Here is a 24,776-nt window from a genome sequence, read left to right as displayed (position 1 = left end):
CAGACTTCAAACTCTATTATAAAGCCATAATAACAAAGACAGCTTGGTACTAGCACAAAAACAGACCCAAAGACCAATGGAATAGAAGATCCAGAAATAAAACCACATGCCTACAGTCAGCTGATATTTGACACAGGAGCCAAAGACATACAGTGGAAGAAACACAGCCTCTTCAACCGCTGGTGCTGGGAAAAGTGGGCGGCCACATGCAGAAAACTAAAAGTGGACCCCAGCCTGTCACCATGCACCAACATCAACTTAAAATGGGTTAAAGACCTTAACATTAAACCTGAATCTCTGAAACTACTACACGACAGAGTAGAAGAAACACTTGAACTTATAGTTGCAGGCAGGAACTTTCTGAACAGAGTCCCAGGGTCACAGCAAATTGGAGAGAGACTCGATAAATGGGACTACCTTAAAATAAAAAGTTTCTGCAGAATTAAAGATATAGCAACCAAACTAGAAAGATGGAAAAAAATATTTACCAGCAATATATCAGACAAGGGGTTAATATCCAGTATAAACAGGGAACGCAAGAAACTAATCCCTCTCAAACCCAACAAAACCAATTACTAAATGGGCAAGGGAACTAAAGAGACTTCTCAGAAGAAGAGATAAAAATGGCAAAGAAACAGGTGAGGAAATGTTCACCATCTCTGGTTGTAAAAGAAATACAAATAAAAACAACCCTGAGATACTATCTGACCCCAGTCGGAATGGCCCACATCCTAAAGTCAGCCAACGACAAATGCTGACAAATGTGGGGAAAGAGGAACCCTATTACACTGCTGGTGGGAATGTACACTAATACAACCACTGTGAAAATCAGTCTGGAGGGTCCTTAGAAAGCTAAATATACACCTACCCTTATGACCCAGCCATTCCACTTCTAGGCATCTATCCTGAACAACAGGAACCAGGATACAAGGACCTATGTACCTCCATGTTCATCGCAGCACTGTTCACAATAGCCAGGATACGGAAACAACCCAGATGTCCCACCACAGATGAATGGATCCAAAAATTGTGGTACCTGTATACAATGGAATATTATGCAGCCATTAGAAAAGACAACATAATGGCATTTGTAGGGAAATGGAGGGAACAAGAAAAAATCATGTCGAGTGAGGTAAGCCAAGAGCAGAGACAAACGGTACATGGTCTCCCTGCTAAGTGGATGTTAAATCCAAAACATAAGGAGATATGACAAAGTAAACAAGATTCAAGAAACAAAGGAACCCCTGGTCGAATCATTGCTAAGTGATCCCATGCTGCTGATCACTTATACGGTATATATGTGCATCGGAGGGAAACTAGGAGGACACAGAAACAGAGGGAAGTGGGAAAACATACAACAGCGGGACCCATCAGCTGCACTGGACACTGATCAAACTGAACTAAGCAACTCAATGGCAGCGATGGGAGGGAGGGAACGAGAGGGAAAGAGGGAATAGCTGACACTAAGCAAAAGGAAAGAAATGTATATTATCATCCGATGTGGAAGAAATAACTGTATTGTCAAAGCTCATAGAACTCAAACTTTATAGACCACATAAAGACAATTTGCCCCATGGGGGGGGGGGGGGGGGGGGAAGAAAGGTACTCACTACCTTACTTATGTAACTGTAAACCTCTCTGTACATCACCCTGACAATAAAGCTATTATTGAAAAAAACTAATACCCCATTAAACATTTGTTCTAAAAAAAAAAGTCCTCAGGAGAAACTCAGAGGCGAAACTTTTGCCCCTTCGCTCTGATGTTGAGTGCTCCTCTCTCCAGAAGAGAAGAACACACACTTTGTATAAAAGTGACACTCAGCCTTGTGCTGGTGGTGGCTCATGTCTAGCTCATCCTAGCTGAGGATGAGAGCTGAAGATGCTAAGTCAAAGCCAGCTTGGGACAAGAAAAAAAAAAAAAAAATCAATGAGACTCTTCGCTCCACTTCAGTAGCAAAAAATCAGAAGTGGCGTGATGGCTCAAAGTGGTGGAGTGCTATCCTTGAGCAGAAGATTAAAGACGAGAGCAAAGGCCCTGAGTTCAAGCCCCATGACCAACAAAATAAAATAAAGTCATGTGATCGATTATATTTGATCTGGAAACTGGGGTGACAGGCATTCAACAGAAAAGGCAGACAATGATGGCGGGGGGCGGGGGGGGGGGGGAGATGGGAAGGGGCGCAGCGCAGGTGCAGGGGTTTATTTGGATTTTGTAGGAACGGAAGGCCAGCAATGTGTGTGGAGAGTCCAGCGCTCCCAGGCCTGGGATATGTTGCTGTCTGGGCTCACATTGGGGCTGTTTGTGCCTAGCAATGCAGGTTCCCCAGGAAGATACTCATCCAGGCTGGAGGGGTCTTCGTCCCCAGACACATCATAGATGTCAGCAAGCTCTTCTGTGCTGTAGGGAAGAGGATCGGTCCAGGACACCTCCAAATCATCCACGGATTGAGACGCCGGCCGGAAACTGAGTTCAGGGGTGGCCGACGCTGCAGCCTGCTGGGCCTGCTCTGGGCCTTGGGGGACCCAGATTCTGGAAGGCTGCTGGTGGCTGAGGGCACAGGCCCAGGGGACCTGCATCTCATTGTTGGCCTGGTCCTGAGGGGCTTCCGGGTTTACAGGCCGTCCTTCCTCTTGCTGCTGCTGCTGCTTCTTCAACTTGGACACTTGGTTCTTAAACCAAGCCTGGGAAGAGGGGAGAAAAGAGGTGCAGGCAAATAAAGATCAGAGCACCAGAGACTCTTCTCTCCTAGTGGGAACTGGCAGGCAGTTGTGGAAGATTTCAATGTGAGCACGTGGAGAGCCCCTCCTTGAAAGGCAATTGTCTGGGTGAGCCCAGCGCTCCCCACCCCCACCCCCATGGGTGTGCTAGGTAGGCCCCACCTGCTCCTGGCAAGTGTCAGGAGTGGAGGATAAAGTTGGGGGAGGCCCCAGGTTTAGGGTGTCAGAGACATGGATGGGTCTCACCTTCACCACTGACTGGTCCAGCTGCAGCTGTAAGGCCAGGGCCTGGATGTTCTCCCATCTAGGGTGCTGGGTGATTGAGAACAACTTTCTCAGCTCAGACAGCTGGTGCTCTGTGAACTTTGTGCGTCTCCGGCGAGGAGCTGGCGCCTTGTCTGCAGAGAGGACACCCAGGACATGTTTCTGACAAGCCTCCGCCTGGGGTCCTGCTGCCTGAGCCTGCTCTGAGGACCTGGGCCCTGCTCCTTCCTGTGGCCTCACTCTGTGGAGCCCGGATTGGACTCCCCCACCCCCAGCCTCCGCAGGACTCTGGTTGGGTGCCATTTTGTCTTCCTGAGTCCCTGAAGCATTTTTCCTTTTTTTTTTGTCATCGGTCATGAGGCTTGAACTCTGGGCCTAGCCACTTTCCCTGGGCTCTTCAGCCCAAGGCAAGGGCTCTACCACTTGAGCCACAGCACCACTTCTGTTTTTCTGGTGGTTTATTGGAGATAAGAATCTCAGGGGGGGGCTGGGAAGGTGGCTCAGTGGTAGAGCGCTTGCCTTGCATGCCTGAGGCCCTGGGTTCGATTCCTCAGCACCACATAAGCAAAAAGAAAAAAGCCGGAAGTGGCGCAAAAGAATCTCACGAATTTTCCTGCCCAGGCTGACTTTGAACTGTGATCCTCAAGTCTCAGCCTCCTAAGCAGCTAAGATTACAGTCCTTTTTTTTTTTTTGGTCGGTCGTGGGACTTGAACTCTGGGCCTGGACGCTGTCCTTCAGTTCTTCAGCTCAAGACGAGCGCTCTACCGCTTGAGCCACAGCGCCACTTCTGGTTTTCTAGTGGTTTATTGGAGATAAGAGTCTCACAGACTTTCCTGCCCGGGCTGGCTTTGAACCATGATCCTCAGATCTCAGCCTCCTAAGTAGCTAGGGTGACAGGCGGGAGCCTCTGGAGCTTGTCAATCTCTCCATTATTCTGAACTCAATTCCCCACTCATGACAAAATGCTTCCAGGCATGTCACTGGGCACTTGTTTTAGAAGAATTCAGAAAAGTCCACCCTCACCAGCGGAGTCACAAGCAAAGAGAGCAGGCTCCCTTCAGGAAGATTCATGGGCACAAGCTAGGCCGCAGCCTCCAAAAAATGTCTCCGTTGCCTGAGGCCAGGTCAGCCAGGAAGCCTGGAGCCTGAGGCTTGTGAAGTCTCCACTGTCCAGGGCCTGTGGGCTGCCCCACCAACTGACTGCTGAATGCCACACAGCCCTCCTACCTCCACCCAAACCACCTGACCCAGCCCACCCACAATCCTCTTGGCTCAGGTGATGTGACTGTCTACTGGCCCAGAATTCCACACTTGAGCTCTATAAACCTTTCAACACAACCAAAACAAAAGGATGCTGATGTACACAACTGTAATCCCTGAGATTTGGGAGACACCAGGCAGACTAGGGATCAAGGCCAGCACTGGTGCAAAGTTAAGCATGAACCCATCCCAGCCAACAAGAATTAGATTAAGACACAAGAATCAGCCAGGAGTCAGTGACTAATGCCTGCAAACCTTTTCAGGAGACTGAGATCTGAGAATCAAGGTTCCAGACCTGCCCAGGCAAGAAAGTCATGAGACTCTTATCTCTAATGAGCCAGCAAAAAGCCTCAAGCAGAGCTGTGGCTCAAGTGGTAGAGCACTCGCCTAGAGGGATAAAAACTAAGAGACAATGCCCCAGGCCTCGTGTTCACACCCCAGTTACCAGCAACTTCAACCAGTGACAGCCAAAAGAATTATGCTGCGTTCTGCTTCTCAGCCTTTTTCCCCTAAATGGTCATATCTGGACTACAATACAGCCCTTGCTGTTTTCCCTCTCTCTAGAAGTAGAACTTCTTTGTTGTTATTGGTGGTGGTGGTGGTGGTTATGGGGCTTGAACTCTGGGCCTGGGAACTGTCCCTGATCTCTTCAGCTCAAGGTGGGCACTCTACCACTTGAGCCACAGCACCACTTCTGGTTTTCTGGTGGTTCATTGGAGATCAGAGTCCCCAGACTTTCCTGCCCAGGCTGGCTTTGAATCATGATCCTCAGATATCAACCTCCTGAGTAGCTAGGATTAGAGGCATGAGCCACCAGTGTTTGCTACTACCTACACTCTTACCTGTCACTAGATTAACAGAACACCATGGTGTGTGGGGTGGGACCAGTATTAAGGCTTGAACTAAGGGTCTGGATGCTGTCCCTAGGTTTTCTGGTTCAAGACTAGCTCTCTGCCACTTGAGCCACAGCTGTGCTTCCTAAAGATGTTGTTTTAAAGTGGTCATATTTCCAGACTTAACAAAACTGAGCCAAGGGAAAAATTTAAATTTACTGGACATTGGTGGCTCCTACCTATCATCCTAGTTACTCAGGAAGTTGAGATCTGAGGCTCATGGTTCAAAGTGGTAGAGCCCTAACTTTGAGCAGAAAGGGTTCAGGGACAGTGTTCAAGCAGACAGAGTTCAAGCTCTAGAACTGGCAAAAATTAAAATTAAAAAAAATTAGACTAGGGGCTGGGAAGGTGGCTCAGTGGTAGAATGCTTGCCTTGCATGCCTGAGGCCCTGGGTTCGATTCCTCAGTACCACATAAGCAAAAAGAAGCCGGAAGTGGCGCTGTGGTAGAGCGCTAGCCTTGAGCTGAAGAGCTGAGGGGCAGCGCCCAGGCCCAGAGTTCAGGCCCCACGACCGGACCCCCCCCCAAAAAAAAAAATTAGACTAGCTCTATCATGTTCAACAAGAACACAGAAGTAATAATATCTCCCTGACAAAGAACAGCCACGGACCAGAGGGCTCCATTGCCAAATCCTACCAGCCCTGAATGGAGATCTAATGCCAATGCCCCTAAGTATTCTGAGGAAGAAGAGATTGAACCCTACTGAACCCTTTCTACCAAGCCAGCATTTCCCTGATACCAAAACCAAGTAAGGATACAAAAACAAGCAAACAAACAAACACAAAACTCCACCAATTTTCTTTTCTTGTCAGTCATGGGGCCTGAACTCTGGGCCTGAGCGCTGTCCCTCAGCTCTTCAGCTCAAGGCTAGCGCTCTACCACTTGAGCCACAGCACCACTTCCAGCTTTTTCTGCTTATGTAGTGCTGAGGATCAAACCCAGGGCCTCATGCGTGCAAGGCAAGCACTCTACCACTGAGCCACTTTCCCAGCCCCTCCACTAATTTTCCTGATGAACGTACATTCAAAACTGCTCAATTAACACTCCAGTTGAGCCCAACAAAATTAGACATTGATGCTATTCTGAGAATGCAAGGAAGATTCCTCAAGTAATCAATTTTCAGATGTGTCCAGTGACCTGGCAAAACCCAGGACTGCCACACAGAGTCCCACACAGAGTCCCACACCTGTCCCTTGCGTGCCCGGCTGGCATTTCCATATCTTCTCCATCCCTTCCCCTCACCCTCACACAGTGTCAGCTCACCTGCCATTGCAGGCCTGAGCAATGCTCCCTGTAGCCAACGAGGTGAGTTCTGCTGAAGCTCTGGAGTTCAAATGCCCCAAGGTGCCTATGAATTCTGTATTTAAGCAAACCTGGTGATCCCCACCCTAATCTCATGTCCATCCTTCTCTAATTCTCGGCTTAGGACAACCACTCCCTGCTCTTCTGGGTTGGGTGGAAAAGAAGATGGCAATTGAAGGCCGATTCCTCAAAAAGCCCAAAACCCCAAAAGAAAGTCATATTTAAAAGCAAAAGACAAGACCAAAAACAAACCATAATCTTGGCTGGGTACTGGTGGCTCACACCTGTCATCCTACCTACTCAGCTGGCTGAGAGCTGAGGATCATGGTTCAAAACCAACCCTGGGAGGAAACTCTGTGAGATTCCTTTTTTGTTTCTTAGTTTTGTTGTTGCCAGGGGCTTGAACTCAGGGCTTGGGTGCTGTCCCTGAGCCTCTTTGTGTTCAAGGTTAGCACTCTACCACTAGAGCCACAGTGCTAATTCTGTCTTTTTCTGAGTAGTTTATTGGAGATAAGAATCTCATTTTTTTTTAGGCTAAGCACTGGTGGCTCCCACCTGTAATCCTAGCTACTCAGGAAGCTGAGATCCGAGGATCACAGTTCAAAGCCAGACTGTTCAGGAAAGTATGGGAGACTTTTATCTCCAATTAACCACCAGAAAACCAGAAGTGGTGCTATGGCTCAAGTGGTAGAGTGTTTGCTTTGAGCTGAAGAGTTCAGGGACAATGCCCAGACCCAGAGTTCAAGCCTCATGACCAACCAGAAAAAAAATCTCATTTTTTTTGCCTGGGCTGGCTTCAAACTGTGATCCTCAGCTCCCAGCCTCCTGAGTAGCTAGGATTACAGACGAGACCACTGGTATCCAGCTTATGTGAAATATTTATTTATTTAAAAATTATTATTAGAGGCTGGGAATGTGGCTTACTGGTAGAGTGCTTGTCTGGCATACATAAAGCCCTGGGTTTGATTCCTCAGAACCACATAAACAGAAAAAGCCAGAAATGGTGCTGTGGCTCAAGTGGTACAGCGCTAAGCCTTGAGCAAAAGAAGCTCAAGAACTGGGCTGGGAGGGTGGCTCAGTGGTAGAGCGCTTGCCTTGCATGCATGAGGCCCTGGGTTCGATTCCTCAGCACCACATAAGCAAAAAGAAAAAAGCCAGAAGTGGTGCTGTGGCTCAAGTGGTAGAGCGCTAGCCTTGAGCTGAAGAGCTGAGGGACAATGCCCAGGCCCAGAGTTCAGGCCCCATGACCAGACCCAAAAATAAAATTAAAAAAAAAGAAGCTCAGGAACAATGCCCAGGCCCTCAGATCAAGACCCAAGACTGGCAAAAAAAAAAATGTATTATTATTATTGTTGGTACTGGGGAGTGAACTCAGGACATAGGCTCTGTCCCTGGGTCTCTCTGGGCTCAAGGCTAGCACTCTACTACTTGAGCCACAGCGCCACTTCTGGCTTTTTCTGTTTATGTGGTACTGAGGAATTGAACCCATGCCTGTTATTTAAGCCTGAGTGGGTAGGAGATTAGGGAGTGTCCCAGAGGGTGCAGACCACCAGCATTCTACTTAAATACAAACTTCATAGACACGTGGGGCATTGGAACTCTGGAATTCCAGAGTGCCATCAGAACTCACCTGGCTGGCACAGCAGGCATCACTGAGACCTCCACGGCAGGTAAGTTGGCACTTGTGGGCAGCAAAGGGGGCACAGGGAAGGGCATAGAGAAGCTCAGAGGACATAGGACTGGGATGGGATTTTGTCAGGCCAACTGCAGTGTTAAGAACTGGTTATCTGACAAACCTTCCTTGCATTCCTGGAATAAAACCAATACCTAATATGCTGGATTCAATTTCAGAGCATTCTATTGAAAAATATTGGGGTATGGGGCTGGGAAGGTGGCTCAGTGGTAGAGCACTTGCCTTGCATGCCTGAGGCCCTGGGTTCCATTCCTCAGCACCACATAAAGAAAAAAGCCGGAAGTGGCGCTGTGGTTCAAGTGGTAGAGTGTTGGCCTTGAGCTGAAGAGCTGAGGGACAGCACCCAGGCTCAGAGTTCAGGCCCCACGACCGGACCCCCAAAAAAAAAAAAAGAAAAGAAAATATTGGGGTATTTCATCAAGAAAATTGATGGGGGGCTGGGAAGGTGGCTCAGTGGTGGAGCGTTTGTCTTGCATGCCTGAGGCCCTGGGTTCGATTCCTCAGCACCACATAAGCAAAAAGAAAAAAGCTGGAAGTGGCGCTATGTCTCAAGTGGTAGAGCGCTAGCCTTGAGCTAAAGAGCTGAGGGACAGTGCCCAGGCCCAGAGTTCAGGCCCCATGACTGGACCCAAAAAAACAAAAACAAGAAAATTGATGGGGGCATTTTGTGTCTTGTTTTTGTTTTGTTTTGAGCCTATATTGGGGTTTGAACTCAGAGTCTGGGCACTGTCCTTTTGTTGCTCAAGACTAGCACCCTACCCCTTGAGCCACAGCTCCAGTTCCAGATATTTTTTCCAGTCCTGGAGCTTGAACTCAGGGCCTGGGCACTGCCCGTGAGCTTCTTTTGCTCAAGGCTAGCACTCTACCACTTGAGCCAACAGCTTTTTCAGTTTATGTGGTCCTGAGGAATTGAACCCAGGACTTCATGCATGCTAAACAAGCACTCTACCACTAAGCCATATTCCCAGACTAGATTTTTAATTTTTGATAGTTGATTAGAAATTAGTCTCATGGACTTTCCTGCCCAGGCTGGTTTTGAACTGAAATCCTCATCTCAGCCTCCTGAGTAGCTAGGATTACTGGCCTGAGCCATCGGCACCTGGCTGGATCTGTTTTATTCTTCCAATCATTGTTAGCTGAAATGTGTTCACACACTTTCTCCTCGCTGGCCTTGAACCACAGTTCTCCTGCTCTGTGTTCCTCAAAGAGCAGAGATGATAACTGTGCACCCTCAGCAAGATCTGGACTCTTTTGGGGGGTAGGGGACAGAGGAAGGACAGCAAGATGGCCAGGAGCAGGGCCCAGGCCACACTGTCCCATCAGCTACTGGTCCTCGGAGCAGGCTCAGGCAGCAGGACCCCAGATGGAGGCTTGTCAGGAACCTGTCCTGTGCGACCTCTCTGCTGCAGACCAGTGTGAGCTTCTCGCCAGAGCCGCACAAGATTCACGGAGCACCAGCTGTTCGAGCTGAGAAAGTGGTTCTCACTCACCCAGAGGTGGGAAGAGATCCAGGCCCTGGCCTCAAAGCTGCAGCTGGACCAGTCAGTGGTGAAGGTGAGTGCCCATCCATGTGTCACCCCCAAACCCAGGGCTTCCCCCAACTTTATCTTCTACTCCTGACACTTGCCAGGAGCAGGCAGAGCCCAGCACACTCATGAGGAACCACTGGGCTCCCCCAGACAATTATCTTTCAGGAAGGGTCTCCCTATGTACTGACATTAGAACCTTTTCTAGGCCCCACTAGGTGGAGAGAGAGAAGAGTCTCTGGTGCTCTGATCCCCTTTATTCACCCACACCCCTTTCTTTTTTTTTGGGGGGGGGTCCAGTCATGGGGCCTGAACTCTGGGCCTGGGTGCTGTCCCTCAGCTCTTCAGCTCAAGGCTAGCACTCTACCATTTGAGCCACAGCACCACTTCTGGCTTTTTTCTTTTTGCTTATGTGGTACTGAGGAATCGAACCCAGGGCCTCAGGCATGCAAGGCAAGCGCTCTACCACTGAGCCACCTTCCCAGCCCCCACACTCCTTTCTTCCCCACCCCAGGCTTGGTTTAAGAACCAGGTGTCCAAGTTGAAGAAGCAGCAACAGCAGCAAGCCAAGGAGCTGCCTGTGTCCCCAGCAGCTTCCCCTGGCCAGGCCACCACCGAGGCCCAGATCCCTGGGGCTGCCACCCTCAGCCCCCCAGCAGCCTTCCAAAAGTGGGACCCACCAAGGCCCAGAGCAGTTCCAGCAGTCTGTAGCACCTGAGGCCCCCAGACTTGGTTTCTTGCCACCTTCTCAGACCCTGGAGGCTTTGGAGGTACCCCTTCCCTGCAGTACAGAAGAGCTTCTCCACATCTATGCCACATCAGAGGCGGAAGACTTCTCCTGCCTGGAGAAGTATCTTTTTGGGGAATCTGCATTGCTAGACCCGCACAGCCCCAGCACAAGGCCAGACAGCTCTGTGCCCCAGCTCTGGACTCACTCCTCTCTCCACACACATGTATCTCCTTCCTTTCCTGTAAGATCCAAATAAACCTTACCCCTGCCCCCTGCATCATTGTCTGCCTCTTGTGTTCTTGCCTTGAATTCCTGTCACCTCCATTTCAGGATCCAATATAATTTGGTCCGCGGTTTTTTGGTAGGCAAACCTTTCCCCTTTTGGACCCAAATACCATCCCCACCCTTGCTCAGGACCCACTGCTGTTTCTGCTCATGAGCACATTGAACAGGCTGTGTCTGGCTCTTCATGGTTAGGGAGAAATCCCAGTTTCTAGAAGAAGAATAGCTGTGGGATCTGGGGCTGGAAATACGACTTCCAAAGAGCGAGACAATCCATCAAGGCACAGTTAGAGATAACATTTATTTATATTATTTACACCAGAAAGGGGGCCTGTGACTACCTAGTCCTGGGCTGGATACCCAGAACCAAGAGCAGCCTCAACCACCAAACCTCCAAGCCTCCAATAGGCAGCCCCCACCTTTATTAGTCTGCAAACCACCAATTAGTCACTCCCTAAACCTCCAATCCCAGACCTCCAAAGCTCCAAAGGGGAAGGTTTTTCCTTTTCGTGCCTTCTTCCTTCTCTGCAGCCTCTCCACTCCTCCAGAGGCCTGCCCTGCCCTGCTCCAGGAGGTGCCTCTCCACAGGCCTCTCTCTAGAGGGAGGTCCCAAATGACCTCCGGAGGAGGCCTGCCATGCTCCACTTAGGCAGGCTTTCCCCTCCTGCTGTCCCTCTCTCCTCTCCGTCTCTCTACTCCCCGACTCCAATGGACTAAGTTCCACTCTACTCCCTCTGCTCTCCCCCCTACTCCCCGGGGCCCTCCTCCACTAATAGTTTCAGACCACCATTCATGCTCCTCCCCCAAGCTGCCCCCCCCCCTGTCCAATCCCAATAGGCAGCTCAGCATGTGGGGCTCGACACCACCTCCTCCAGCACCACGCCCCAACTCCTTTAGGTGGCATGCCCCGTCCCTCCAGTGGGCCAGGCCACGTTATTACAAGATCAGGGCACTGTCCCTAAGCTTAGTGCTCTATCACTTGGTCTACAGCTCCATTTCTGACTTTTTGTTGGTTAAGTGGAGATAAAGAGTTTCAGAGATGTTCCTGCCTGAGCTGATTTTGAACCTGGAACCTCATAACTCAGCCTCCTGACTAGCTATAGGATTTTACAGGTAAGAGCCACCTAGTGACTGGCTAGAATGTCTTTATAATGGAAGGTAGAATTATAATCACTGCGAAGAGAGAACAGTCTAGCTTTGAACCTTGAGAATGCCTGTAGGGAAAAAAACAATTCCACTAAAATTTCAGTAATAAACCTTGAACTGGTCGGAATGTAAAATAAAACCCCCGGGCCAGTCCCCGTTCCGCTGTTTCAGATGCATGACCGTTCCCAGCCGCTAGGTGGTGGCTTCCATAGCGACCGCAGTCAGCGTCCATAGCGACCGCGCGTGCGCAGAGGCCCTTCGGCGTGGCTGCCGGCTCTGCGCCTGCGCACGTGGCTGCGCTGGCGGCGTCCTCCCCGGTGCGCATTGCGCTCGTGTTCGCGCTCTCGCGTGGACGCACGGCGTCGCCCCTGTCCACGTTATTCCATATTATATATATTTTTTTCCAAAACAACGAATTTTAATTCCGGGAGTCTGGTCATTGACCCTCGGCGCCCCGTAAGATGTCCCAGCTGCCCGCCGACAGCAGCAGCAGCAGCAGCAGCAGCGGTGTCCCCTCGACGGGCGCAGCGAGCGGGGACGGCGACATCCCGCCAGCCGAGGTAGGCGGCGGGAGGCGGGCGCCGGCCGCGGCGCAGCCTGACGAGCACCGGGGAGGCCCGATGGCGGAGGCCCGGGGAGGCCCGATGGCGGAGGCCAGGGACGAGCCGCTGGCGGCGGCCAGGGATGGACCGGTGGTCCCGGTGGCGGCGGCGGCCAGGGGAGGCCGGATGGTGACGGCCCGGGAAGGCCGGATGGCGGAGGCTAGGGGAGGAGGCCCGGTGGCGGCGGCCAGGGGCGGCCCGATGGCGGCGGCGGCGGCGGCGGCCAGGGACGCCCGGATGGCCGAGGTAGCTCGACTTTTGGGGGAACCATTGGAAGAAGAAGCTCCCGAGAGCAGACCCCGGTCTCGATCCGGGAACGCCGGGGCGCTGGCTGCGCTGCCCTATCTCCGCCTCCGACACCCCCTTAGCGTGCTAGGCATCAATTACCAGCAGTTCCTTCGCCATTACCTGGAGAATTACCCGATCGCTCCCGGCAGGATCCAGGAGCTGGAAGAACGCCGGCGGAGATTTGTGGAAGCGTGCCGGGCCCGGGAGGCCGCGTTCGATGCCGAGTATCATCGAAATCCTCAGCGGGTGGACTTCGACATTTTAACGTTTACCATAGCCCTGACCGCCTCCGAAGTGATCAATCCCCTGATCGAAGAACTTGGGTGCGATAAGTTTATCAATAGGGAGTAGCTCCCGGGACGCCACCAACCACTCCGAGAAAACCTCTGCTTTCAAGTCAAATCCATCCTGCAACTTGGTTTTGGTGTTCCTTTTGGTTGTTTGTTTTTTTTTTAAGTCTAGAGTGAGGGCCCCAGCTGGAGAAAAACAACATCAGAAAAGAAATAGAGGGGCTTGGGGGGGCGGGGGAGGGCGGGGAGAGGCAACGGTGGAGCAGTGTAACCTGGCAGGCCCTAGGGCCTCCCCTCCCCTCCTCCCTGGGTTCTATTCCCAGCCCTGCAAAATAAAATAATCATCCTAATAAATTTGAAGAGTAGAAAAAAAAGATAATGTTGAAACCACTGGACAACTCCTGTAATGTTGACTTTTGAGTTTGTGATTGATCTAGGAGTTTGTGCTTGCTCTAGATTTTTTCCCCCTTTCCCTGGCGTTATAAAAATGATCTCTCCCCCCCCCCATGTGACTTCATGAAGAAAAATAATAATAATAAAAGTTTTGGTCACCCCATGTGATTTCATGAAAAATAAAGGGGTTTTTGGTTGTTGTTTTAATTGAGCCTTGGATGAAGAAAAATTGCCAATAGTAGCGTCTATGAAGAAGAGCCAGATAGTGATGATAATGAATTACAACTTGCAATGGCTCACACCTGTAATCCTAGCTGCTCAGGAGACTTCCATCTGAGGATCACAGTTCAAAGCCAGCCCAGGTAGGAAAGTCCTCGAGACTCCTACCTCCAATGAACCGCCAGAAAACCAAAAGTGGCGCTGTGGCTCAAGTGGTAGAGCACTCGCCTTGAGCTGAAGAGCTCAGGGACAGCATCCAGGCCCAGAGTTCAAGCCCCATGACCTACTGGGGGGAGGGGAAGAATTACAACTAGTCAGATGCTGGTGGCTCATGCCTGTAATCCTGGTTACTCAGGAGGCTGAGATCTGCGGATCTCCGTTCACAGCCAGTCCAAGCAGGAAAATCCATGAGACTCTTAGTAAACTACTCAGAAAAGGCTGGAAGTGGTGCTGTGGCTTGAGCCAAAGAAGCTCAAAGACAGCGCCCGTGCCCTGGGTTCAAGCCCCTGGACAGGCTAAAAAAAAAAAGAGGAAAAAGAAAAAGAAGAATTACAACTGCAGGTGTGAGCACTAGTGGCTCACTCCTGTAATCCTAACTGCTCAGGAGGCTGAGATCTGAAGATCGTGGATGGAAGCCAGCCTAGGCAGTAAAGTCCATGAGACTCGTCTCCAATTAATCAGAAAAAATCAGGAGTGGCACTGTAGCTCAATGGGTAGAGTGCTAGCCTTGAGCAAAAGTAGCTTAGAGACAGTACCCAGACCCATAGTTCAAGGCCCAGGATCAGAAAAAAATAAAAATAAAATTGCAACTGTATCTGTAGGACTGCAAAGCAGTGGGAAGAATTTGACTATGTTTAAGTCTGTGTTCTCTTGTGTCACTTCAAGTTTGTCCTGTGAGACTGATTTTCTGCTCCCTGAGGCATTTCAAATGATAAGTATATGTTGTACATGTTACATGATAAATTGTGTAGGTTTGTTTTGTTTTGTTTTTCGTCAGTCTAGGGGCTTGAACTCTGGGCCTGGGCGCTGTCCCTCAGCTCTTCAGCTCAACACTGGTACTTTACTAGTACTTTACTTGAGTCAGAGCACCACTTCTAGGTTTTCTGGAGATAAACTCTCATGGCCTTTCCTGCCTAGGCTGGCTTTGAACTGTGACCCTTAGATCTCTGCCTCATGAGTAGCTAGGATTACAGGCATGAGCCACCTGCGCCAGGCCGATACATTGTGTTTTTAAAACTACACATTTTTTTTGGTGGGGGGGAGGGGGTCCGGTCTTGGGGCCTGAACTCTGGGCCTGGGCGCTGTCCCTCAGCTCTTCAGCTCAAGGCTAGCACTCGACCACTTGAGCCACAGCACCACTTCCAGCTTTTTTCTTTTTGCTTATGTGGTGCTGAGGAATCGAACCCAGGGCCTCAGGCATGCAAGGCAAGCGCTCTACCACTGAGCCATCTTCCCAGCCCCTAAAACTACACATTATTTTTTTCTTTTGTGTTTTTGTTTTGTGCCAGTTCTGGGGCTTGAACTCAGGACTAGATGCTGTCCTTTAGGTTTTTTGTTTTCTTTTGTTTTTGCTCCAGTGCTCCTGCTCTACTAGAGCCACAGCTCCATTTCTAGCTTTTTAGTAGTTAATTGGAGAGAAGAAGCACATGGACTTTCCTGCAAGGACTGGCTTTGAACTGTGATCCTTAGATCTCAGTCTCCTGGGTTGCTAGGATTACAGGCGTGAGCCCTCAGCACCCTGCTATAAAATACAGAACTTTTTGATTATTCATTTCTTTTTTAAAATTTTTTTATTGTGAAAATACTGTACAGAGGGGTTACAATTACATGGGCAAGATAATGAGTACATTTCTTATCAAGCATTGTAGCCTCCTCCTTTGTTTCCCCTTCCCATCCCTTCCCAGCCTCCCCCCACTCACCCAATCCTCCTCCTTGATTATTCATTTCTTTTACTCAGTTTGTAATCTTTGTATTTTTTGGAGGGGGGTTCCGGTCATGGGGCCTGAACTCTGGGCCTGGGCACTGTCCCTTAGCTCTTCAGCTCAAGGCTAGCACTCTACCACTTGAGCCACAGCACCACTTCCAGCTTTTTTCTTTTTGCTTATGTGGTGCTGAGGAATCGAACCCAGGGCCTCAGGCATGCAAGGCAAGCGCTCTACCACTGAGCCACCTTCCCAGCCCTAATCTTTATAATTTTGCTTCAAAGACAGCCTGGGCAGCAAAGACTCCATTAAGCTGCCAAAAAAGCTGCAAGTGGATCCTATGGTTCAGGTGGGAGAGCACTAACCTGAGCAAAGCAGCTCAGGGACAGCATCCAGGACCTGAGTTCAAGCTTCAGGACTGACACCAAATATATATATATATATATATTTTTTTTTTAAGTCATCTGTTCAGAAGTCCTTGTCCTCTGCTCTTGACAGAACTCAGCCATAGTTCCTGTTGCTTATGATGTATATACCAGCAAATCCAAATTTCTTTTTCACTCACAAAAGTTGACAAATTATATTAACTGATTATATATGTTGCATTTTCTTTTGTTTTTGTTGTTGTTTTTGTTGTTGTGGGGCTTGAACTCTGGGCCTGGGCGCTGTCCCTCAACTCTTCAGCTCAAGGCTAGCACTCTACTACTTGAGCCACAGTGCCACTTCTGGCTTTTTTGTGCTTATGTGGTGCTGAGGAATCGAACCCAGGGCCTCATACATGCAAGGCAAGCGCTCTACCACTGATCCACCTTCCCTGCCCATATGTTGCATTTTCATTAAGAAATTATCTCAATCTCCCGTGGCTCACTCCTGTAATACTAACTACTCAGGAGGTTGAGATCTGAGGATCATGGTTCAAAGCCAGCCCTGGCAGAACATCCATGAGACTCTGATCTCCAATGAATCAGAAAACTGGAAGTGGACCTGTGGCTCAAAATGACAGAAGGCTAGCCTTGAGCAAAAGAGCTCAGGGACAGCGTCCAGTCCCCTTGACTAACAACAACAACAAAATTTATCTTGAGCCAGGCAATGGTTACTCATGCCTGAAATCCTACCTACTCAAGAAGCTGAGATCTGAGGGTTGAGGTTCAAAGCCAACTCAAACAGTCAAGTCTGTGATACCATTATCTGAGTTAACCACCAACAAACCTGAAATGGAGTTGTAGCTCAAGTGGTAGAGCCCTAGCATTGAACACAAGAGCTCAGGGATATTGTTCAGGCCCGGAGTACATGTGCACGCACGCACACACATGCACACACACAAGAAATGTTAAAGATGGGTTGGGAAGGTGGCTCAGTGGCAGAGCGCTTGCCTTGCATGCATGAGGTCCTGGGTTCGATTCCTCAGCACCACCTAAACAAAAAGAAAAAAGCTGGAAGTGGCGCTTTGGCTCAAGTGGTAGAGCGCTAGCCTTGAATGGAAGAGCTGAGGGACAGCGCCCAGGCCCACAGTTCAGGACCCACAACTGGACCAAAAAAGAAATGGCTGGGAAGGTGGCTTAGTGGTAGAGTGCTTGCCTAGCATACATGAAGCCCTGGTTCAATTTCTCTGTACCTCAGAAAATAGAAAAAGCCAGGGGCTGGGAAGGTAGCTTAGTGGTAGAGTGCTTGCCTTGCATGCCCTGGGTTTGATTCCTCAGCACCACATAAGCAGAAAAAGCTGGAGGTGGTACTGTGGCTCAGCTAGCCTTGTGCTGAAGAGCTGAGGGACAGCACCCAGGTCTAGAGTTCGGGTCTCACGGCCGACCAAAAAAAAAAGAAAAAGAAGGTCTGTGGCTCAAGTAGTAGAGTGCTAGCCTTGAGCAAAAGAAGCTGAAGGACAGCGCCCAGGCCCTGATTCCATGCCCCAGGACTAGCAAAGAATAATAATAATAATAATAAACACGTTGGTTTTTTTTTTAAGGCAACTGAAGGGTTGCTTCAAGTTTGCACATGTAAAATCTGCAGAGTGCCATTAAGAAGGGAGTTGGAAGTGGGGCCCTAGTGGCTCAGGCCTGTCATCCTAGTTATTCAAGAGGCTGAGATCTGAGGATCTTGGTTCGAAGCCAGATAGGGCAAGAACATGAGACTCCTCTCTCCAAGGAACCACCAAAAAACTGCATGTGGAGCTGTGGCTCAAGTAGTAGAGCGCTAGCCTTGAACCTAAGAAGCTCTGGGACAGCGCCCTTAGGACCTCCACACACTAAAAGGAAAAAAAACGAGCTGGAACAAAATCTTACAGGGCACTCCCTCGGAATACTGAACTCAGACTCGGGTTGCAGACGTAGTGGCACCTGGAGACGCTAGGGGACGCTCGAGGACCACGTAGACCTGCACCAACTCACGCATGCGCAGTGGCTTCCCTGCGGGCGCCGAACCCCCCACGCACGCGCATCGCGCCCTAGCGGGCTCCGAGCCTCCACGCATGCGCCCAGAGGAGCTCCACGAGTGCTGGTGCGTTGCCTAAGACCACGGCGCGGTGCCCGGGCGGTACGGGACGACCATGTCCGAGCTGCGGGGACGGCGCGGCCTCCCGGCGATGAGCGCCGTGGACGATGACATCCGCGAGGTGCTGGACGCGGGAGCGAGCGGCCGGTTTCTGGCTCGGGAGATGCAGGCGATTCTGTTGGCCGAGGCGGCCCGATCCCGGCGGGTCCCGGGCCAGGCGTCGGCGCCGCCGCTGCACGACCCCCCCGGGCTGCTGGCCATCCGCGAGCGCATGTTCCACCACTACCTGACCCACTCGCCCAGGATCCCGGTCCGCATCATGCGAGACATCGAGGAACGCCGACGGCTGTTCGTGGAAGGCTGCCGGGCCCGGGAGGCGGCCTTCGACGCGGACCCCCCGGAGCTGCGCCCCGACGCGCTTGCCTTCACCCTGGCCCTGGCGGCCCAGCACGCCCGCGGCCCCCTGGGGGACTGAGCGGGCGCGGGGCGGGGGGGCGTGGCCGCCAGGGTCGGGGGGGTGAGGGGTGGGGGGGTCAGAGGCCGCGATCGAGGCTGGGGGCGTGGGGGGCGGGGAGGGAGTGGGGTGAGCAAAAAAGCACACGCGAAAGACGCAGCGCGGAAAGCGCACCGGGGGTGGGGCGGGCGGGGGGGCAGACAAAAAGCAATCGGAAGACGCCGCCGGGGTCTGGTGACGCTGGCGCGGGGAGGGGCAGTGTGTGGGGGCACGTGGGAGGACGGGACGAGGTTCCCCGCCACCACCATCCACCCCCCCATCCCCACCCGCCCATCCCTCCCTCCCCTCGGGACTGCCTACCATCCCACCTTCTGCAACCTCTGCAGACTTGTCCAGCGTCGTTTCGCCAAGAGAGCATGGTTTATCCAAAGACAGAAGTCACGAGGAAAAACGAAATTTTTTTTTTTTTTGCCAATGATGGGATCCGTAGAAATGAACCAAGAGGAATAAGAAGAAATGAAGGAGACATTCCCCTCCCCCACTCCCCCACCCCCACTGTTAGGAATCCAGTGGTTGAGATTGGAGAACTATGGAGAAAACCTGGAAATTTGCACCTTGGGGTCGCTGTGGATCAGCTGATGGATCTCAGTGTCACAGATTCTTTGTGCGTGTTAGTGTTTTCTGAAGTGCTTCAGTAACCATTCCGATAGAGAGAACATTGTATGTCAGTGTATTTCTCAGGCCCTGTGTACTGTGTGGTTGTGGGAAGAGTGTTGAGATAGAAGCTTTCTGTTTTAGGGTATGCATCCATTCCTCAGACTCAGAAAACAAAGTAGCTAAAGATACGTCCAGAGAAAGCAAGCAGTATTTCTACTATTGTCTTGTCTGCCCAGGTGGAAAATGGTTCCTAAAGATGGTCTTTTGTTAGTGGTTTGGGTGTTTAAACTTGGGTTTTGGTTGTTTGTACTGTATGGCTTTGAACAGTTTTCTGAATGCATATGCATATTTATATGAAGTGTAGGTATTCTGTTTTCTAAAGTCAAGATGAGGGGCTGGGAAGGTGGCTCAGTGGTAGAGTGCTTGCCTTTCATGCATGAGGCCCTGGGTTCAATTCCCTAGCATCACATAAGCAAAAAGAAAAAAGCCGGAAGTGGCGCTGTGGCTCAAGTGGTAGAGTGCTAGCCTTGAGCTGAAGAGCTGAGGGACAGCGCCCAGGCCCAGAGTTCAGGCCCCAGGACCAACCCCCCCCCCCAAAAAAAAAAAAAAAAGTCAAGGTGATATATTCTACCACCTCTTGAGTTGGATTTCCCTCCCTCCCTCGTCAGACTGGGACTTGAACTCAGTACTTGATGCTTTCATTCATGGGCTGGCACTTGACCAACTAAGCCATGCCTCCTACTCCTGGGGTTTTAACAACTACAATGTAAAGCTGTATCTTTAATTAGAGTGAATTAGTCATCTTTTGGATGTCTTGGTTGTTTCAAAAAGTTTTATACTTGCTATGTATTTATTGTATTTAGTGTTCTTTTTGACAATACTAGGATTTAAACTCAAGGTCCTTGTGCTTGCTATGCAGGCGCTCTACCATGTGAGCCACACCCCCAGCCCTATGGATTAATCTGTGTTCATTCTCCCTACAGTAGAGTTGAATAAGTGGAAGCTCTTGCTGAAAAGCAGATGTATTTTCAATATTTTAAATGAATATTAACACACAACTGTCCTTGGGCTTCTCCAGGGTTACCTTCCATACAACCCTGCCTACCAGACTTGGCTTTGGAGGAATGTGACAGTGTAAAACCACTTCCCAGGGCAATACCCACTGCTCATTGGCTTATGGGTCTGTCTGGGCAACAAAGACTAAAAAAGTTACCACTGTGTGGGTGTGGCCAAGAGGCAGAGGCAGGAGGAGCTCAGTTTGAGGTCTCTGCCTAGGCAAAAAGCAAGAGACCCTACCTGAAAATAAAAAAAAAAGAGGAGGGATGGGTGCTGGTGGCTCACACCTGTAATCCTAGGTACTCAGGAGGCTGAGATCTAAGGATTGACGTTCAAAGCCAGCCCAGGCAGGAAAGGCTGTAAGACTTATCTCCAATTAAACACCAGAAAACTGGAAGTAGCAGTGGGGCTCAAGTGGTAGAGCGCTAGCCTGGAGCTGAAGAGCTGAGGGACAGCGCCCAGGCCCAGAGTTCAAGACCCACGACTGACCAAAAAAAAAAAAAAAAAGGCTCAAGCCCTAGAACATTCCAGGTCCTAAAATAAATACTGCCAAAAACAAAGTTAGCCTTTTGTGATTTGAGATGACAAGGCAGTTTCTTGTATTTAACTGCCTTCCTACTTTCCCCTGCAGAAAACTCTTAAGGTAGCTGTACATTTGTGTGTTTGTGTGTACTTGTACTTGTAGGTCTACTCAACTGAATCATGGTTTGAAAGGCTTTGCTACTCCAGTGTTTTAAATTTTTTTGATTATTGAATGTTAACATTAAAATTGTCTTAGCTCCAGGGAATAATACTGAACTGGCATTGTACTGCTTTTGTGATCGTGTGCGTGCATGCACATGTACACGCAGGTATACCAGTCTTGGGGCTTGAACTTATGACCTGAGGGCTGTCCCTGAGCTTCTTTTGTTCAAGGCCAATGCTCTATCTGTTGAGCCACAGCTCCAGTTCTGACTCTTTTGGGTAGATAACTGTTGGCTTCAAACTGCAAACCTCAGATCTCAGCGTCTTGAATAGCTAAGATTACAGGTGTGAGCCACCAGTGCCCAGTTTTTCTGATGTTCAGTTATTTTCACTTGTAGAACTTTAAATTCAACTCATTGTAGTTTTTACAAAAACTGGTGGTATCTCCTCCCCTCCCCCACCCCCATTTTGGGTGGTAAAACTTTTGAATGAAAATTGGCATCTTATAATATGGTCAGCCTCCAGTTCTTCATGCCCCAGATGTGTATGAAATTTGCCTCCAGAGAAGGCTGGCGTGTTATTGGTTGATAATATTCCAAAATTTGTTTGTTATTGTATAAGAGGTTTTTGTCTGTAAATTAAATGCTGTTTGTTTCTTTATATTTTGGTGCTCTATTAAACTTATTGACTTCTGTTGTTAATCTGTACTTTTTCTTTGATATATAATACACAAAGAGCAATAGTTTTTTCCTATCCTAATCTTTATGACCCTGTGTGTGTGCATGCACACATGCACACACATACTTGGGTGCCAACACTGGGGCTTGAACTTAGGACCTGGGCATTGTCCCTTAGCTTTTTTGCTCAAAGCTGGTATTCAATCACTTGAGCCACAGCTGTCTTTTTGCTGGACACTTTCCTGCCTAGTCTACCACAATCCTTAGATCTCAGCCTCCTGAGTAGCTAGGATTACAGGCCTGAGTCACCAGTGCCCCAAGCTTTCTTCTGTACTTTTAATCAAGCTGTTCATGAATATATATTCATATCGCTGGATTCCTGACTTCTGGCTCCCATCTTCATTTTCCCAGGTCCATCCAGCCTCAATTTCCTCCCACTAATGCCAACACAGCAGCACCTGAGTCTTGGGACATATAAGTTGCCAGCCACTGGCATCCCTCGCTCACTTTCCAACACTCCTCTCTGATCCAGAGATTGGGGAGTACAACAGCAGGAGACTTGGACTTGCTCAGAAGCAAGAGTGGCTTATGCAAACACAGGCAGACCGGACACGGGGAGGCAGACTCTCTGTATTTCCCTCTTTGCCCCTCCCCACCCAACCCTGACCCCAGCCACCATCAGAAAAGGACCTGGCAACATTTCAGCCCTTCTCATCATCTTGCTGAGGAGGATCCTGAGATGGGGAAAGGAGAGAAAAATAAATTATATATATATATATATATATATATGTATAGATAGATTCCTACATAAGGTACATATATGTGATCCTATGCATTCTATAGATTACAGTGCCCATTCTATTCTTGCTAGTTTTCAATATGCACCAGGCAACCACAGTTCAAGGACAGTACCCAGACCTTGAATTTGAGCCCCAGGATGGGCACAAGAACAAATATACCCTGCATCAAAGATATATGTATGCAATGAAAATCAAAAGCTGGGAAAGCAATTCTACTTCCTGGGCAGTTACAAAAATTGTTTTCTTTTTCTTTCTTTCTTTTTTTTTTTTTTTGTCAGTCCTGGGGCTTAACTTGGAACCTTGGTACTGTCCCTGAGCTCTTTTGCTCAAGGCTGGCACCCTACCATTTGAGCCACAGTGCCACTTCTGCCTTTTTCTGCTTATGTGGTACTTAGGAATCGAACCCAGGGCTTCATGCATGCTAGGCAAGCATTCTACCAGCAAGCCACATTGCCAGCCCAGGCCTTTTTTTTTTTTTTTTTTTTTGTGAGTCGTGGGGCTTGAACGCTGGGCCTGGGCACTGTCCCTGTGCTCTTCAGCTAAAGGCGAGCACTCTACCTGTTGAGCCACAGCGCCACTTCCGGTTTTCTAGTGGTTTATTGGAGATAAAAGTCTCACGGACTTTTCTGCCCAGGCTGGCTTTGAACCACGATCCTCAGATCTCAGCCTCCTGAGTAGCTAGGATTACAGGCGTGAGCCACCAGTACCTAGCTCCAGGCCTTATATTTTTAATTTATCATAAACTATTCTGAACTTAAGAGTTCACTTGTTCTTACTCATCCAGTGCCCCATTGCATCATGGGTCAGAAAGCCCAACTCCACCTCCCTTTCCAAGAATGGGTGTGTGGTTCAAATCTAACCAATCCAAGTGTTAAATTCCTCTGGACCACAATCATTGGCTTGGAGATGGCTGTGTGACTTAGCTCCAACCAACGAGGACCCTTTTCTGGATTTACACCTTCAAGAAACACAGCTTGTTTGAAAATAAACCAACTCCAGGAGAAAAACAGGCAGAAGCTAAATTTAAAAGTCAGAGTCCCATGAAGCCACAGCTCCACTTCCAGCTTTTTGGTGGTTAACTGGAGTCTCACAGAGTTTTTCCTGCCCAGGATCTCTGATCCTCAGATCTCAGCCTCCTGAGTAGCTAGGAGTCCAGGTGTGAGCCATGGAGTGTGACTTGATTATGCTGTTTACCTGATAGGGGGCTTTCTCCTGGAATCATCCCAACATGTCTAATTTACAGGTGAGGAAACTGAGCTAGCGGAGCTGTCCAGCCCCAGCCCAGCCTCTTCCCTCCTCTGGTGGGGGAACCTTTCACAGTCCCAGCCCCTCACTCACCTCCAGCCCCACCATTGCCTGCTACCTTTTCTTGAGCTCTTCACTAATAGTTTGTACAATTTTCTTCATCCCAGATTCGTCCACAAAGCCATCGCCTTTCTGAGCATGGAGAAGAACCCCCCCCCCCAAACATGATTGTCAACCCCTTCTTTCCCTCAACCCTCAGGACCCCAGCTCCAGCTTTCCTCCTCTCTCTGTGTCCATTTGCTCAGAATCACCTTCTTGGAATGGACCAATCTTCCATCCACAAATACTTCAAACTCCCCAGTAGCCTCTGCAGCGATTTCATCCTCCTGGTAGGAGGAGAAGAGGGGAGTAGGGTGGAAGCTGAGCACTCCCCCTCCCAGCCCTGGTTGGGGGAGGGAGTGGGGATGGGGGGGGCCCTGACCCCCCTCCACATCCCAGACCAACCAGCACACTTACAAAGTCCAGAAGATTTGGAAATTGCTGCTCCAAGCTCTTTTTCAGTATAATATACTGAGGATGGAGATGGGGTTAGTAAGGTCATGAGAGGGGGAGAGTCGGGGAAACAGGGATCCCTCCCTGTGGGGATGGCTCTGGGCTTCTCCCATATCCAAAGTCACAACTACTCACCCGAAGGCCGTAACTTCAGAGGCCGCTAGAGGCCAAGGACAGGGGAAGGGAGACAGAGAAGAGAAGAGACCACATCAGTATCTTCCCAAGCCCAGAGGGGCTCTGTGAAGACCCACAGTCATCCTACCTTCCTCCCCTGCTCAGAACCGACCCTAGTGTCATCCTCCTATGCTTCAACTAGCTGGCCTCCCCACACGGCTGGAGGATCCTGCCCCAGGGCCTTTGTACTGGACATGCTATGCAGAATGCTCCTCCCCCCAGGAGGTTTCTGTTTCTGTTTCCTCTTCAGGGAGGCCCTCCTGACCACAGCAGCTAAACCTGTGACTTCCTCAGATCCTTTTTGTCCTCGGCAGCCCTCTTGGATGGCTGACCACCTGATAGCTATAATCCTAGCTAATAAGGAGGCTGAGATCTGACAATCCAGGTTGGAAACCAGCTGGGGTAGACACATATTGGAAGTTCTTATCTCCAATGAGCTAGCAAAAAGCCAGATGTGGAGG

The 24,776-nt window shown here is 49.8% G+C and overlaps 2 protein-coding genes across 2 annotated transcripts; both read left to right on the top strand.

The window, feature by feature from the left end:
- The first annotated feature begins 12,123 nt into the window (after positions 1-12,123).
- Eid2 (EP300 interacting inhibitor of differentiation 2) lies at positions 12,124-13,511 on the top strand. The gene has a single exon (XM_042668231.1). The coding sequence runs from the start codon at positions 12,277-12,279 to the stop codon at positions 13,054-13,056; it is 780 nt and encodes a 259-aa protein (XP_042524165.1). The 5' UTR covers positions 12,124-12,276; the 3' UTR covers positions 13,057-13,511.
- A 4,521-nt stretch (positions 13,512-18,032) lies between these two features.
- Eid2b (EP300 interacting inhibitor of differentiation 2B) lies at positions 18,033-18,491 on the top strand. The gene has a single exon (XM_042667784.1). It carries the CDS (start codon positions 18,072-18,074, stop codon positions 18,489-18,491), a length of 420 nt encoding a protein of 139 aa, XP_042523718.1. The 5' UTR covers positions 18,033-18,071.
- Positions 18,492-24,776: the final 6,285 nt, after the last annotated feature.

This window comes from Dipodomys spectabilis, unplaced genomic scaffold, assembly GCF_019054845.1.
Source record: "Dipodomys spectabilis isolate Male_0828 unplaced genomic scaffold, ASM1905484v1 ptg000422l, whole genome shotgun sequence".
Classification (NCBI taxonomy): Eukaryota; Metazoa; Chordata; class Mammalia; order Rodentia; family Heteromyidae; genus Dipodomys; species Dipodomys spectabilis.
Note: the sequence above shows the minus strand (reverse complement) of the source record. Positions and strands in the feature narration are given on the sequence as shown.

What these genes read in the sequence shown, in the direction of transcription:
- Eid2 (XM_042668231.1), top strand. Translation starts at nt 12,277, where the DNA reads ATGTCCCAGCTGCCCGCCGACAGCAGCAGCAGCAGCAGCAGCAGCGGT.
- Eid2b (XM_042667784.1), top strand. Translation starts at nt 18,072, where the DNA reads ATGTCCGAGCTGCGGGGACGGCGCGGCCTCCCGGCGATGAGCGCCGTG.